General features: G+C 38.3%; 1 protein-coding gene across 2 annotated transcripts in view; it reads right to left on the reverse strand.

The window, feature by feature from the left end:
- The window catches only part of LOC115211817 (eukaryotic translation initiation factor 4E type 3-like), a 65,302-nt gene that overhangs the window by 19,230 nt on the left and 28,572 nt on the right, over positions 1-17,500 (reverse strand). Inside the window, exons 1-4 of one of the 2 annotated variants that reach the window (XM_036503030.1) lie at positions 13,723-13,809; positions 13,106-13,178; positions 9,725-9,819; positions 2,252-2,312 (exon numbers count right to left, since the gene is read on the reverse strand). In XM_036503030.1, the coding sequence (XP_036358923.1) occupies positions 2,252-2,312; positions 9,725-9,819; positions 13,106-13,174 (225 nt within the window). In that variant the 5' untranslated portion in view covers positions 13,175-13,178; positions 13,723-13,809. Of the gene's footprint in view, positions 1-2,251; positions 2,313-9,724; positions 9,820-13,105; positions 13,179-13,722; positions 13,810-17,500 lie in introns of those variants that run through there. The other variant, XM_029780523.2, reaches the window with a different exon arrangement.

Consider the following 17,500-nt stretch of genomic DNA (forward strand, 5'->3'; position numbering starts at 1 on the left):
GCAACAGCATGCTGCCAACCTGCCAATACCCTACCTGAGCATGTGGGCCTAAGAATAAAAAAAATAGTTGGTATCATTTCCACAGCATTAACACATCACCTGAACTGACAAATAGAAGGCTAAATCTTGGAACCTCCTTGAATTTGTCTCAGATCTCTCCCTCTTCTCGTATCTGATGAGATAGGTGAGTCCTGTGCAAGCATGAAACTATGTCATATGGGGCGGAGTCAAATTTTTATCAAAAATATGTGTAATTTCTACCAAGTTTATTGAGTGCTTCTCTCATTTGTCCACTCATTCACATGCATGCTTATATATATTCAAGTAAAGGTAATAAACCTCATTAAGGTATTATAAATCCAATGAAAATACTGGTTAGTTACCAATCTATAGAGCGTTCAACTATAAAGTAACCATATAAACAGCTTCCATTTTTCCTTTTTCTCCTTCTCGATACTCTTTGATATATTAATCTCTTCTTTTCTTTCTTTAAGGCACAAATATACACTACCTTCTCCCCCTATGATGGATTGAGGCATTCTATAAGTGGTTCTTTTTATATATGCTATCCGTTAACGGTTTATAGCCATTATTTCAACATGCATTTCTAATCGGTATGTCTTTACTACCTCTTAAGAGATTCCTCTTCTAATGATTTTAATTTTATAAATTAATTATCTAAAGACTTCTGAACTGAAACAGCTGTCAGAGATGTTGTTATATTTTATAATTAATAAATAATTTTGCTAATTAGCTCTCCGTTTTCTCCCTATTCTATATATATATATACATATATAATTTAAAAATTTTACATACACATATATATATATATATATAATTTCAAAATTTCTACAAAAACTACTTAATACACTCACAATATTTAAAATGATTTCTTAAAAGTTATCAACTATTCAAAAAGATTTTTTGTATAAAACAGAATGACACAAAGCTTTTGGAAAGTTTTCTTCCAAAAGGTTCAGGTCATTCTGTCTTTCAAACAATAGTTAAAAACTTTTAAGAGTATCTTTCATTCTATATATATATATATATATATATATTGCATTTGGTTATACTCCATGAGAGTATCTAGTTCATCCTATGATCTTTTCAGTCAACCTTCATAGGCAGGTAGGTAGGTAGACCTACGCACACTCAGGTATGCTTAATGTACACAGGAAAGAGAAGTAAAAAATTCCAGGCAGAGAATGAATAGTAAGAACATTAGTAACAAATAACAATAATATCATAAAACAATAAAAATAATAACTACAACAACAATACTAATACCACTAAAGAACCATGTAATTGGGAGTACTTGAAATAAACTAAAATCCCAGAGAGAAACAGACAGACAGACAAAAACATATCAATATATATGATGAGCTTTTAGTTTCCACCCACAAATTTTACTTAAAAGGCTTTGCTTGACTTGGGGCCATAGGAAAAGACACTTGCCCTAGTGAGACTGAACCTTAAAGCATCTGGTTGGGAAAAGAAGTTAACTGCATAAACATGGCTGTGTATGTACACACACACACACACACACACACACACACACACACACACACACACACACAAAATGAAACTGGAGTCAGTTTCATTCCACCAACAGTTAACAATATCAATAAACATAATGCCATCTTCCCCAAAAATTTTGCATACTATTCAGTTGTGTGTGTGTGTGTGTGTGTATTTCATTTAAGTTCTTGAGTGAGTTCAAGCCGGCTGCTAACAAAGTAACAAGGTTTTTGAGTTAAGAGAGTTCCCACTGTTTGTAGGTTGGCGTTAGGAAGGGCATCCAGTCGTAGAAACCCGGTTTTCTGTCCTTGGAAAGTAGACGTTAAATGACGATGATGATAATGATGTGGTTGAGTTGGTAATGAATATCTGTATGAATATGTATGTATATATGTAACTTTCATCTAGCAATGTGCGAGTCTCTACGAGGTCGCTTGACTTGCTAGAAATAGCAGCAAAAGTTCCTTAAAATCATACTCTGGTGTAACAAATACATTGAACAATGTAGTTGCTGAAATACAAAATGACAAGATAGTGATAGCTGGAAAGTCTTTAATCATAGGTTTGCTTAATCAAAGTCGACCAAGAGCTAAATAGCATTTTTCTTCCTTTCTCTCACCGAAGGTATTCTGTTTTATTTCCAATTTGATATCGCGATGATAATCATCTCCAAACTATCGATCCGATTGTGTAGTAATAAAAAGTCTGTAAATGACAAAGGGAGATAACTTACCGTGTAGTTCTTACTACATTTAAAACGCCAGTGACCTCCCTTGCAATTGAATTCATCTTCCCTGGAGGATTAAAGAGAAAAAAATTGAACATTTATATCAGTTTCAACTTCGACCAAACTAGAAGACAATTTGATTCAACAATTTTTTTTAACAGAGTAAAATGAACAAATATCAGATATGAGTCTAAAACTGAAATTCCATCATGAAGCAAAATTCAATTTGAAAAACACAAAATTCAGATCAAATTTTAAGATTCAAACTTTTTTCTATATTGTTATACTTGGGGAGGGTCATCTTTTTCCAATTAAACACACGTACTATTTATTTGATCATAGTTAATTTTACCTTTTATTCTTTTAGGCTTGAAAAAGTACCAATCAAGAACTGGGTTTGATATAATTGACTCTCCCTGCAAATTTCTGGCCTTCTGCCTTTTCCAGGAATTAAAGGGTGGTGCATTGACAGAAACATTAGCGTATCCAGCAAAATACCCTGTGGTATTTGGTTATAGCTATGTACGTTCCAAGTTCAAATCGGGCCATGATTTTAAAAAATCTGAATTCAGAAGGTCAAGAACCACAATAACTCATAAATCCTTTCAGCTAAAGTTCTAACAAATTCTGCCTAATAATAATAATAATGATTTCAAATTTTGGTACAAAGCCAGCAATTTCAGGGAATGGAATAAGTCAATTACGTCGACCCCAGTACTCAACTGATACTTATTCTGACGAGGATGAAAGGCAAAGTTGACTTCAGTGGAACTGGAATTCAGAACACGAAGACAAACGAAATGCCACTAAGCATTCTGCCAGCTGGCCACCTTAATAATAATCCTTTCTACTAGAGGCACAATGTTTGAAGTTAGAGGGTAGAGGGTTAGTCAATCACATCAACCCCAGTGCTCAACTGGTATTCATTTAATCGACACCAGAAGGATGAAAGGCAAAATCAACCTCCATAGAATTTGAACTCAATGTAAAGATGGACAAAATGCTGTCAAGCATTTCGCCCAGTCTGCTAACAATTCTGCCAGCTCGCCTTAATAATAACAACAATTTTGGCACAAAACTAGCAATTTTGAGAAGGAAGAAAGTCAACTACATTGATTTCATATATGACTGGTACATTATTTTATCAAATCTGAATGGATTAAAGGCTAAGCTGACCATGGCAGGATTTCATCTCAGAAGTTAAAGAGCCATAACTAAATACCACTAAGTGCTTTGTCTGACATTCTAATAACTATGCCATTCCTAACACAGGCCTAAGGCAAGAAATTTGTGTGGGGAGACGACCCAAGTTTCCGTCTGGTACGTCATCAACCTCAGAAACAATAAAGGAAAAAAAACTGACTGGCAGAATTTTAACACAGAATGTAAAAAAACAGAATAAATCAAAAGGCATTGCATTATTCTTCTAACAATTCTACCAAATGCTAAATGTTTCTAATTTAAGTACAAGGTCAAGAATTTTAAGTGGAGGTGGTTAGTAAATCAAATTGACCCTAGTACCTCACTGGTACTTAATTTTATTGACCTGAAGCAATTCAAGGAAATGTTTGAAAAACCAGAACAAAATTGTTAAGCATTTTGTCTGATGCTGATTCTGCCCAATAATAACACTTTCTAATATAGGCTCAAGGCCCGAGATTTGGAGAAAGAGGGCCAGTCAATTACATAGACCCCAGTCCTTATTTTATCAATCATGAAAGGATGAAAAGCAAGGGCAGTCTAGGCAGCATCTGAACTCAGAACTCAAGGACAGATGAAATACCACAAAGCATTTTGTCCAGCATGCTAACGTTTCTGCAACTAACCACTATAATAATCATCATCATCCTCATCATCATCATCATTTAGCGTCCGCTTTCCATGCTAGCATGGGTTGGACGGTTCACCTGGGGTCTGGGAAGCCAGAAGGCTGCGCCAGGCCCAGTCTGATCTGGCAATGTTTCTACGGCTGGATGCCCTTCCTAATGCCAACATAAGTCCCAAAAGCATGAAAAGAAAAGTCAACTTTGGTGGAATATAAACTCAGAACATAAAGACAAACAAAATGCTGCAAACCTTTTTGTCCAGCATCTTAACAATTCTCACCACCTTAAAAAGGATGATAATTTTTAACTTTGACAAGTTGACATTAATATGGCAAATGTGGAGTTGATTCAATTTGTCCCTGCATATTACTGGTATCTAATATTTTTTTAATAGAAAGAAATAAGGATTTTCATTCAGGATTCTTTTTAGTCTCTAAGACTGACAAGGTGGAGGAAATTATCCTCAGACAAGAAACTTGGCCTGAATATTCAAAACAGAATGTATTCAGCTCTAAGCACCCAAGAACCAGGTGTGGGTGTTAAGGTAACATATTAAGTATATCACCCAGGCTGTCTCTCACTTTGCCCTCTACCAAATTTCAATCACAATGGTTTTAGTAGTCAGATGCTATGGTAGAAGAAAGTGGGATCAAGACCTGAAACCATGTTGTTGTGAAATAAATACCTTAACAATAAACCCACAACAGCAGAGATGAAAGGCAAACTGAATGCCAACAGCAAAGGGAAGTAACTTAACGCTGCAAAATACTTTAGTTCACCAGCAGCATTTCTGGTATTTTAACTGCTGTCTTTTCGTCTACGGTATTTACTACAGAAGTGCTGACGGCAGATACTAGATTTTTCTCACCACCACCCAAAATTCAACTGGATAAGAAAGAACAGGTTATTGACTAACATCTTCTCACAATGCAATGTTTGTCATCCTTTTGCTGCGTATGTAGGTATAGGCTGCCACATTGTCATTATTATCTGTTTCTGCCAGATATTGAAAGTGGATGATAAAGGTGGTGGTGGGTGCAGGTAATAGTTACGAGGAATAATATTTTATAAACGCGCACACACACACACACACACACACACACACACACACGAACATAAGTCAGTGGTTGTGTTTTCTGCTGAGAATGAGAACAGAAAGGAGGAAAGAATGTGAAGAGGAAGAAGAAGGGGAGCATGAAAGTTCTCTGCTGGTGACAAAGCAAAGAATTTCACAAGAATCTTCACACAACTTTACCAACGCTTAAGAACAAAGGTGTTTCTACACAGTCACTCGATCAGTGAGAAATAGCAGCTAAATTTCCCTCAAATCTCATTGTATTATGTTATGAAATCACATGTTACATTGAACATGATCCTAGATATAGAAAAAGACCAGTTGGTGATGGTATAGGTCTACACAATCAGGGCTGACCTGGGTTAAATTACTACTAAAACCACACCCACTATCACCCAACAAAACAAGAGTACACACACACACACACACACACACAAATCTGCTCAAACTACTCTACAACACAGTATTCTTATTTAATAAAGAAATCATAGTCATCATTGTTGTTATACATCTGATTTACCAATTCTGGCACAAGTTGGCTAGGTTTTCTGAAGTAGCGTTTTATGGCTAGATGCCAACCCTTTTAGTCACCACTGACAATGTGCAAGGTCAATGTACATATTCTAAAAGTGGGATGCATGTTGTATTTATGTGACAAAGAAACTTTTTAGTTAGAAGGGAAGGCAGTATTCATGACCCTTTACAAGGCCTCCAAGACAGGTATGAAGGAAAGGGTAAGGTGTCCTCAAACTGGAGACCTGACCCGAATACTTACAACAGAGTGAACCCTGTTTAAGGCGCCCATGTCCCAGGTGGTGTTAAACTGGGCAACAGAGTAAGTTCACCAGCCAAGTAGACCATTACGGGGTTTGAACTTAGCCAGTTCAACATTCTTACAGTTCCACCAACCCTACCTTTCCTACCACCACTAGATTGGTACTTTCGTCTTTTTTAATAACCTTGAAAGGATGAAACAAATACCACAAGGCACTATTTGCTGCTCAAATCATTATCATCATCATCATTTAATGTCTGCTTTCCATGCTGGATGGTTCAACAGACACTGGGGAATCAGAAGACTACACCAAGCTCTACTGTCTGCTTTGGCTTGATCTCTATGGCTGGATGTCCTTCATCATCATCATCATCATCATCATCATCATTTAGCGTCCGTTTTCCATGCTAGCATGGGTTGGACGGTTCTACTGGGGTCTGTGAAGCCAGAAGGCTTCATCAGGCCCAGTCAAATCTGGCAGTGTTTCTACGGCTGGATGCCCTTCCTAACGCCAACCACTCCGTGAGTGTAGTGGGTGCTTTTTACGTGCCACCCGCACTGGTGCCAGACAGAGCTGGCAAACGGCCACGAACGGATGGTGCTTTTTATGTGCCACCGGCACGAGGGCCAGGCGAGGCTGGCAACGGACACGAAACGGAGCGGTGCTGGCAACGGTCGCGAAACGGAAAGTTCTCTTACATGCCACCGGCACTGGTAACACATCTGCAATTTCCATTGATCGATTCGATTCTGATCCTCACTTGCCTCAATGGGTCTTCACAAGCAGAGTTTCGACATGCCACCGGCACTGGTAGCACATCCGCAATTTCCATTGATCGATTTCGATTCTGATCCTCACTTGCCTCAACACGTCTTCACAAGTAGAGTTTTGTGTCCCAAGAAGGGAAGGTATGCATACGTAGGCTGGCTCCATCCCATGTAGAAGGCCACGGGTTGTGGACTCACTTGTCCTGCCGGGTCTTCTCGCGCACAGCACACTTCCAGAGGTCTCGGTCTCTAGTCATTTCCTCAGTGAGACCTAAAGTTCGAAGGTCGTGCTTCACCACCTCGTCCCAGGTTTTCCTGGGTCTGCCTCTTCCACAGGTTCCCTCAACCGCTAGGGTGTGGCACTTTTTCACACAACTATCTCATCCATTCTCGCCACATGACCATACCAGCGCAAACGTCTCTCTTGCACACCACAACTGATGCTTCTTAGGTCCAGCTTTTCTCTCAAGGTACTTACACTCTGCCGAGTGTGAGTACCGGCATTACACATCCATCGGAGCATACTGGCTTCATTTCTAGCGAGCTTACGCATATCCTCAGCAGTCACGGCCCATGTTTCACTGCCATGTAGCATGGCTGTTCGTACACACGCATCATACAGTCTGCCTTTCACTCTGTGCGAGAGGCCTTTTGTCACCAGCAGAGGTAAGAGCTCTCTGAACTTTGCCCAAGCTATTCTTACTCTAGCAGTTACACTTTCAGCACACCCACCCCCGCTGCTGACTTGGTCACCTAGGTAACGGAAACTATCAACTATTTCTAGTTTTTCTCCCTGGAAAGTGACGGAAGTTGGTCTCAGAGCATTTTCAGTGTTTATTGTTCCTGAGCATCTGCCACATACAAAAACCATCTTCCTAGTTAGCCTTCCTTTGACATTGCTGCATCTCTTATGTGTCCATAGCTTACACTTGGTGCATCTTATAGAGTTTCTACCTACACCTTTTCTACAGATCGAGCAGGGCCATCTACCTGAAGGTGTTTGTGATTTGTCTACCTTCCTACTGATTACGACTTTGGTTTTAGCTAGATTGACTCTGAGGCCCTTCGATTCTAATCCTTGTTTCCACACCTGAAACTTCTCCTCCAGTTCTGATAGCGACTCAGCAATTAGAGCAGGTCATCAGCATAGAGGAGCTCCCAAGGGCATCCTGTCTTGAATTCCTCCGTTATTGCCTGGAGGACTATGATAAATAGGAGGGGGCTGAGTACTGAGCCTTGGTGGACCCCTACCTCTACCCGGAATTCTTCACTGTACTCATTTCCAACCCTCACCCTACTAGCGGCGTCCCTATACATGGCCCGCACAGCTCTCACTAACCATTCATCTATCCCTAGTTTTCTCATTGCCCACCAGATAAGGGATCGGGGGACCCTGTCGAAGGCTTTCTCCATGTCAACAAAAGCCAGGTACAGGGGCTTATCTTTGGCTAGGTATTTCTCCTGCAGCTGCCTTACCAGGAATATAGCATCAGTAGTACTTTTCCCTGGCACAAACCCAAACTGCATCTCATCTAAACTAACTCTCTCTCTAATTAGTTGGGCTATGACCCTCTCCGTAACCTTCATCACCTGGTCCAACAGCTTGATACCTCTGTAGTTATTTGTATCTAGGGCATCACCTTTACCTTTGTAGCAGTTGACTATTATACTGCTACACCAGTCATTGGGTATGACCCCTTTGTGTATCACCTGATTAACTATATGGGTGACTAGGCTATAGCCGACACTACCAGACATTTTGAGCATCTCTGCAGTGATTCCTGATGGGCCTGGGGCTTTCCCTGTCTTCATGCTTCTAATTGCCTTAGCTACCACAGAACTATCAACTCCCTACAAATTTATTATAAGGTGAACAGATAAACCTAGGTTAAATCTTAATGGTTTTTATTATATAGGCTCCTGGAAGGGAGTGAAATTGGGTTTGGAACCAGCTGAAGAATCAAGCATTCATATTCTCATCAGAGATACATCTCCCCTAATCCACTAACAGTTCTGCTAATATACTACCCTAGATTACCTATTTAAGCCCTTCACTTCCTAAGGAGCATAGGCCATCATTGATTTTTCTTCACTGTTTGGCCTTGAATTATCATCACTGCAGCTATAACTTGGCTTTTTTGTAAGGTAGGGGCGTTGGTTCTATGCAAACCCGTTTTTATCTCTGGAAAGAGGTGCTTCATAATTAGTCTGGCCTCTATCCTTTGGCCTGTCCAGCATGAGTGGCTCTATCAGGAGTTTGTGTTCTGCTGGCATAGCTCTCGGGGCCACAACACAACACAGCATGGGTCAGACCTTGTGGTAGACTGCTCTGGATTAGTACTTTTTTAGCAACCCTGAAAGGATGAAAGGAAGAGTTGACTGCAGAGTGACTTGAACTCAGACTGTAAAAAGCCAGAACAAAGACTGCAAGATCATCAATTCATCATTCCAATGGCTCTGCCAATTCAGTGTTGCGGCTAAACCAGTGAAATTACAGATACAATACAGAGAAGTGGGGGAGTGAGGGAAAGACAAAGAGAGAGGGGAAGAGAGAAGAATCAACACTAGTAATGGACTGATATTTTATGAATCTCAAAAGAATGATAGGCAAAGTTGAGATTGGTGGGATTTGAACAAAGAGTGCAGAGATATGGGATGATTATTGCATGGCATGCTATCTAACACTCTAATGGTCCAACCATTTTGCAGCTATTACACCTAAATAGCTTAGGTGTAATGATCACCTTAAAAGAGAGAGAGCTGACACTCACACCCAACTAATGAGGTTGGTTCACCACTGCTAAATCAGGGTCTACATAATTAATCAACCTTCTAGAAATAGCAGCTAAACCTCCTCCAAACAACACTGCACTGACTTACAAAACAAAAAAAGAATACATTGGACGATGTAGTTAAAGATACACTCACTGAATAAACTATGGGAGAGTCATGGAACAAATGTCTTTGATTAAAGATCTGCTCAATCAAAGTTGACTTGGGGCAACAACAACAACAACAACCATAATTAGACTCACCATACAGGCCTTCTTTTGCCTCTCATTAAGTGGTAGGAACAACGATTACTCAGAAACTTCACATCAGGTATGTTGTTATATACACTCCAGAATTCCTGAAAATTGGGAAAACAAGGAAAGAATTTACAACACCTTGATATTGTTGAGTGTGTGTGTACACAAATGCACACACATATTTGTGAGTGTTCATTCACATATATACATGCATCTGAATAAAGGGTTGCAAGTATTGTTCAATATCTTATATGATGATGATGAGTGTGTGTTTTCTTTTTATTTCATTGGTGTGGTTTGGAGGAAAGAGTTCAGCCTACAGCCATCAGAAACTTTCGAACAATGATGTGAGTGATACCCTTAACACTCCTAAGAAAATACATTCTCTTAGCACAATTTCAGTTGACTGAGGTTCTTGTGAAGAAAGGATTTGGGCACAGTGGTTTGCTTGGCACCCAGTAGTAAGTGTGGTCACAATATGGGTGATAAGAGAAGTAGCAACAAGTGACTCAAGAGTGCATGAGTGCAGGTGACAGAAAAGCAGCTGGCTATGAGGGTGGGCTGAAAAGTTCACAATTTGACTATGAAGGAGTGATGCTAGAGCTATGAAATCTTGGATACATCAATTTCACTTTTTCTTACTTATAACTACATTGTTTATTTACAGGTAAACTGGCATTTCACTGTTCAAAATACACTTTAAAAGTAACTAATAGTAACATCTCATGAAAATTTGGCATTGTTGAGTAATCAAGTACCTGCACAAAAAGTTTAGCCCCCAAGGACATTCATGCTGACACCACTGAGGAAAACATTGATTGTGTTTACCACATGGTAATAGATGACAGGCGATTGACTATAGATAGATATATATGTGTATATAGGTAGATATATGTATATATGTATATGTATATAAATATAATATTAGAAAAAAAACACCTTTTGTCAATTCAAAATGAATAATTAAATTACACCATCTAGAAAATTACATTTAATAGAAAAGTTAAAATTAAAATAACAATAGAAAGTAAAGATTAAGTAAATTACAAAAATAATAAAAATGTATATAATGTATATAAAATGTATATAAATTGTATATACCTTTTATATACATTTTTATTATTTTTGTAATTTACTTAATCTTTACTTTTTATTGTTATTTTAATTTTAACTTTTCTATTAAATGTAATTTTCTAGATGGTGTAATTTAATTATTCATTTTGAATTGATAAAAGGTGGGTTTTTTTTCTAATATTTTATATTATATTATATTGTGTGGAATTTGATTTAGTATTTCTAAATTGAATTCTTTTTCCTTGTAAGTTTGGATTTTATTCCCTCAAATAATAATTACACACACACACACACACACACAAATGAGTGGACAAATGAAAGAAAAGGGGCACTTAACACATTTATCAGGAGTTACATGTATTATCCAAAACAGTTTTGATTTGGATTCCATGCTACTTTGGATTCCCCTAACACAGCCTGTCTCCTCGGGCATACATTATTTACGTTTGATGGATATTTGTCCTTATCTTGTTTATTGTTAATATGTTTGGGTGATATACCCTCCAGCCTTCATCAGGTGTCTTGGGAAAATTTCGAGCCTGGGTTCTCATTCCTAAGGTATTTTTCAATGTTGTTATTATTATTATTCAGGTTACTACCGGGAATCCAACTGGGAATCTTGGGGTTAGTAGCCCGTGCTCTTAACCACTACACGATATGCCCATGGGCAATTATGGAATGAATTTTAGGGCTTATAAATCTAATATTTTCTTTAGGACTTATGAAGAAAAGAGAGCATAAAACCAATAAACTGTCCACAGTCTGTGAAAGCCTCTCTGAAAAGATACAAAAGATATGTGGCCCATATGACATCAGGTCAGTATTCAAGAGTAATACAACACTTTGCAAATATCTCCTTTGAGTAAAACCACCAATAGAAGAGAATATGACTAAGAACTGCATGTACTCCATTCCATACAGCTGTGGTATGTACACAAAGGCGAAACATGCTGCCCCTCAAAATAACGGTAGAGGAACATCGCAAAGCTGTGACACAAGAAGATATTAATAAATTGGGTATAGCTGATCATGTATGGAAAAACGGAGACCACCTCCCCCTTTGGGATGAAGTTAGAATAATAGACAGAGAACACCACTGGAAAATACGAAAACTAAAAGAAGCAGCACATGTGCTAGGACACAACAGCCTCCTAAGGAGACCAAGTGCAGATATGAGCTGCATATGGGAACCAGTATTAAGGAAGGATAGGAAAATATTAGATTTATAAGCCCTAAAATTTACTCCATAATTGCCCATGGCATAGTGGCAAGAGCGTGGGCTACTAACCCCAAGATTCCGAGTTTGATTCCAGGCAGTGACCTGAATAATAATAATAACAACATCAAAAATTATCTTAGGAATGAGAAAACAGGTTCAAAATTTCCACAAGACACCTGATGAAGGCTGGAGGGTATATCGGCTGAAACGTTGTGTTAACAACAAACAAGATGGGAACAAATATCCATCAAATGTAAATATATATATATATATATATATACATACAAACACATAGTGTGTGTGCTCATGCATGAATAAACATAATTACAATTTGAAAATATCAAAACAAAAATGGGGATAGAAATTATTTATTCCAAGTACCATTTGAGCTTTCTGATCAATAAAGCATGACAAGTTCTACTGACATTATACAGTTTTACAATAAACCCAAAATTGTGTTTAGTAAGAGACAAGAAATACATATTGTACTGTTCTCATGCCTTTCGTAAGAGATTTAGCAGAGGAAGCAAATCATATAGGAGTTTGTTTTGGGTTTTTTTAAGGTTTAGTCAGGAAGGAAACGGATGACTACACTCATGACCTCTGTAAGACTTCTGAGACAGGTTAAGATCAATACAGTCTATGCTCAACTTCACCATCATCATCATCTATTTGATTTCCATGTTGGACAGATCATCAGAGTCCAAGTCAGTTCATACATAGTTACTGCTCTCTTAGAAGCATCAAAGGACCGCATTCACTCATGCATTTAATTCTGAGCATATTTTCTATGGCCGAATACTCTTCCTAACAGCAACCACTTACATAATGTATGGGATGCATTTTATCAGGCAAGAGAGAGAGGTTGACATGCCCTCAGCAAGACTAAAGGTTCTTCTGGACTCTTAGTTAATATCTGAAGAAGAAAAAATGAGTAAGAGGAAATTCCAGAAGATTGATGCTCAAAGAAGGAAGTCTTGAGCAACGTGGATCTATTTAGCTAGGGATGGTGGAGGAAAGACCACTTTTTACTCTACATGACTTGCAACAAGCAAAATGAAATGAAAATAAAATAGAAACAGGAAACTCCTTACCTGAACAGTAGTGACAGTATATATCTTTTTCAAACAGCTCTCATATTCGGCAACAGTTGTGCCAGGCATTGAACTAAGTATGAGGCAAAAACGAAAAGCAAATATTATACACTATATCAAAATAATGCAATATAGTATCTCATATTACAATGATTAATTAGTTACAATGTAAGATACATATTGATCCCTATATAACAATTTGTTTGCTGTCACATAGTGCTAATGTTGAAGTAGGAGGTTGGCAAACAACAAATATAGAGTATGTGAGTGAGTGACAGTAAGAGATGTTTTAGTTCTAATATACTGCATTGCTTCTAATAGAGGGTATTTTCAAAAGTAAATAATTTCACATGGATATTTTCAAAAGTAAGAAAAGAATAAATTCGTTTGAATGAATGCACTATTTTATAAAATGAACAAGTCCTCTTATCATTCTTGCTATTTAAAATGTACAAATTTCTCATATAAGTATAAGATTTTAATGTGAAGGCCGAGTATAGTTAGTTTGATCAAAGACACTAGCCAGCTTCCTGTTTTATCATCTGTGAAAGGACGAGTGCACGATGTTGCTACATGGTTGCTCGATCTGCTAGAAATAATCGTAGAATTTCCCTTAAACTACACTGATTAATGTAGTATTGAAAACGGAAAAAAAAATGGAATAGTCGTGCGTGAGACCTTTTCGACATCAATGGCCTACTCAATCAACGATAGAGAGGATGGAATGCAAAGAAGTCTACTACGAAATAGTTTAATATGCCTAAGATTTCAACTCATCTACATATTCATAATAGATGCAATTACATAAGTGCCATATATAAATCATATATCTTATATCACTCACCAAATCCTTTGTGAGCCACTCTCCGACTATCTATCTGCGGCTTTATATAGCTATGGTAAGACCTCACCTGGAATTTGCATCACCAGTCTGGAACCCCTATCTTGCCCAGGGTATCAATCGTCTGGAAGCCGTTCAGCAACTTGCAACCAAAAGAATACCCTCCATCAGGCATTTGCCATATAGTGAACGCCTTACTTCCCTGGGCATGGACACATTGAAACTCCGACATCTGGCAGCTGACTTGGCAGACACCCATAAAATTATTAACCATCTTACAAACAATAACTCTGAGCACCTTTTCAAACTCCACCCGTCTAACACCCGTGGACATATTTACAAAGTCAGAAAACAGCACAGCTCCCATGACTTCAGGAAACATTTTTTCATGCTGAGAGTTGCTGAAGCATGGAACAGACTGCCGATATCAGTTGTTAGTTGTCGAAGCACTGCATCCTTTAAAACTTTCATGCTTTCTGAGATTCGCCAACACTACACCGGATTTTTTTCCTCTCCATACACACACAAGCATGTATCTGACTCATACATTGTTCGCTTTCCAGACATTTGTACATTACTGCATGTACTTTATATGCACTTTCTGACAAGTTGTGATGCACTTGAGCACTGTATACAATAATTTCATTATTATTATATATCGACTTGCACAACCATTTCAAAATTGCTGGCATTGTGCCTATGATTTTCTCTGACGATATTACATATTTTTCTAGACACTCTTCCGAGTTATCTCCCCTACTCATTGCCACAATTGTTTTCCAATATTCCTCTGACGCTCTTATAAATAATTGTATCATTTTTTTACAACGCCATGCTTTAACAACTACAGCGATTTAACCACGCCATACATATATACATATATAACATATATATAATATATATATATATATATATATATATATATATATATACACACACATATAAATACACATATAATATCATCATCATCATTTAACTTCCACTTTCCATGCTGGCATGGGTTGGACGATTTGACTGAGAACTGGCGAACCAGATGGTTGCACCAGGCTCCAATCTTGATCTGGCAGAGTTTCTACAGCTCGATGCCCTTCCTAATGCCAACCACTCCGAGGGTGTAGTGGGTGCTTTTACATGCCACTGGCACAGGAGCCAGTCAGGCAGTACTGGCAACAACCTTGCTCGAATATTTTTTGAGCGAGGCCATTGTCAGTACCGCTTGACTGGCCCCTGTGCCGGTGGCAAGTAAAAGCACCCACTACACTCTCGGAGTGGTTGGCGTTAGGAAGGGCATCGAGCTGTAGAAACTCTGCTAGATCAAGATTGGAGCCTGGTGCAACCATCTGGTTCGCCAGTTCTCAGTCAAATAGTCCAACCCATGCCAGCATGGAAAGTGGAAGTTAAATGATGATGATGATGATATATATATATATATTTATATGTATATATATACACATATAAATACCTATATATATACATATAAATGCATATATATATACATATAAATATATATATACATATATATATTTATCCTGATATGGCCGATCTGGGCTGTATCAGTGATGTCAACCCCCAACACACTATATCGGACATAACGTTTAGTGCCCCTGATGTCTTAGCGGCGATAAACGAAATAAAACACAATTCAGCAGTAGGCCCCGATAGGTTCCCTGCTTGTGTCCTGAAGGTGTGTCGACACCAACTTGCATCTCCCCTTGCTAATCTGTGGAGAAACTCACTGGATGCTGGCTATATTCCAAAAAACCTTCTGTCCCAGTCTGTTGTCCCAGTTTTCAAAAAGGGAAACAAGTCCCTTGCAGTGAACTACCGTCCGATCTCACTCACCTCTCATATCATCAAGGTATTTGAGAGGGTGGTGAGATCTCGAATAACCCAATTTCTGGAAAGCAACAGATGGCTGATCTCCAACCAACATGGGTTCCGTAATGGAAGAGACTGCCTAACGCAGCTCCTGCATCACTTTGATGACATTTTGAGAGCTTTGGGAGAGGGCTCCAACACCGATGTCATCTACCTTGATTTCAGTAAGGCCTTTGACAGGGTCGATCACAAGATCCTATTGAAAAAACTATCCAACATTGGTGTCTCTGGAAAGTTACTGAAATGGATCAAGTGTTTCCTGACAGACAGATCTCAACATGTTGTAGTTGAAGGGGTAAAATCAAGCCCAGCCAAAGTCAGTAGTGGCGTTCCGCAAGGCACTGTGCTGGGCCCACTTCTTTTCATCATTTACATTAATGACATTAATGACATCATCAAGCACAGCAACATAAAAATTTTTGCAGATGATTCCAAGCTACAGAAGGTCATAAATGAGGCGAGTGACCGGACATGCCTTCAGTCAGATCTACTGGCTGTTATCCAATGGGCAGAAAAAAACAATATGCTGCTGAACGAGGATAAATTTGAGTTAATCCACTTTGGAAAAGAGGATGCCCTGAAACAAGTGAAACTCTTGCGGCGTCCAACAACATCAGAGACTTGGGAGTAATTGTGGACAACAACATAAGCTGGGCCACTCATATAAACACCAAAGTTGACATGGCCCGCAGAATGTGTTCCTGGATTCTCAGAACTTTCCAGTCAAGAGATATCCACACCATTATCCTTCTCTTCTCCACTTTTGCCCAACCCCACCTTGAATACTGTTGTCCACTGTGGTCTCCCCACACAATACAAGGTATCAAAAAAGTTGAAGCACCTCAAAGGGCAATCACAAAAAAGATACATGGCATGACAGGCCTCGACTATTGGGGTCGACTAGAAAGCTAAAACTTTATTCTCTCCAACGTCGTCGTGAGCGCTACATCATCTGCATGATGCGGAAAATATTCCATCAGCATTGCCCAAATGATGTTGGCATCACCTTAAGGTACATCCAAGGCTTGGGCCCCGTGCCATCCGCCCAAAACAAAATCGCACTCTCATCTCATAACAACAATACGGCACAATTATTTCACCTCAATTGGCCCCGCTCTCTTTAACATTACACCAAAACACATTAAAACAGAAACTGACCCTATAGGGTTCAAGAAGTCTTTGCACAGATTCCTTCAAGAAATCCCGGATAAACCCCCTACACCCGGATATGTCTCTGTAAACAATAACTCTCTACTTGAGTGGGCCATAGTGCCCAAATTCTGACTTGAAAGACTTCACCAGGTGGTGCTATTAAGTTAGACATGGTCTGGGCCAATAATGGCCGAAACCTATCAAAGTATCAAAGTATATACATACACATATATATACATACAAATATATATATATACATATATATATATATATACATACAAATATATACATACAATATATATATACATATATATAAATACATACAAATATATACATACAAATATATATATAATATATACATATATGTATACATACAAATATATATATATATATACATATATGTATACATACAAATATATATATATACATATATATATATGCATACAAATATATATATTATATATATATGCATACAAATATATATATATATGCATAAATATATATATATCATATATATATATATA

Source organism: Octopus sinensis, linkage group LG5 (genome assembly GCF_006345805.1).
Source record: "Octopus sinensis linkage group LG5, ASM634580v1, whole genome shotgun sequence".
NCBI lineage: Eukaryota > Metazoa > Mollusca > Cephalopoda > Octopoda > Octopodidae > Octopus > Octopus sinensis.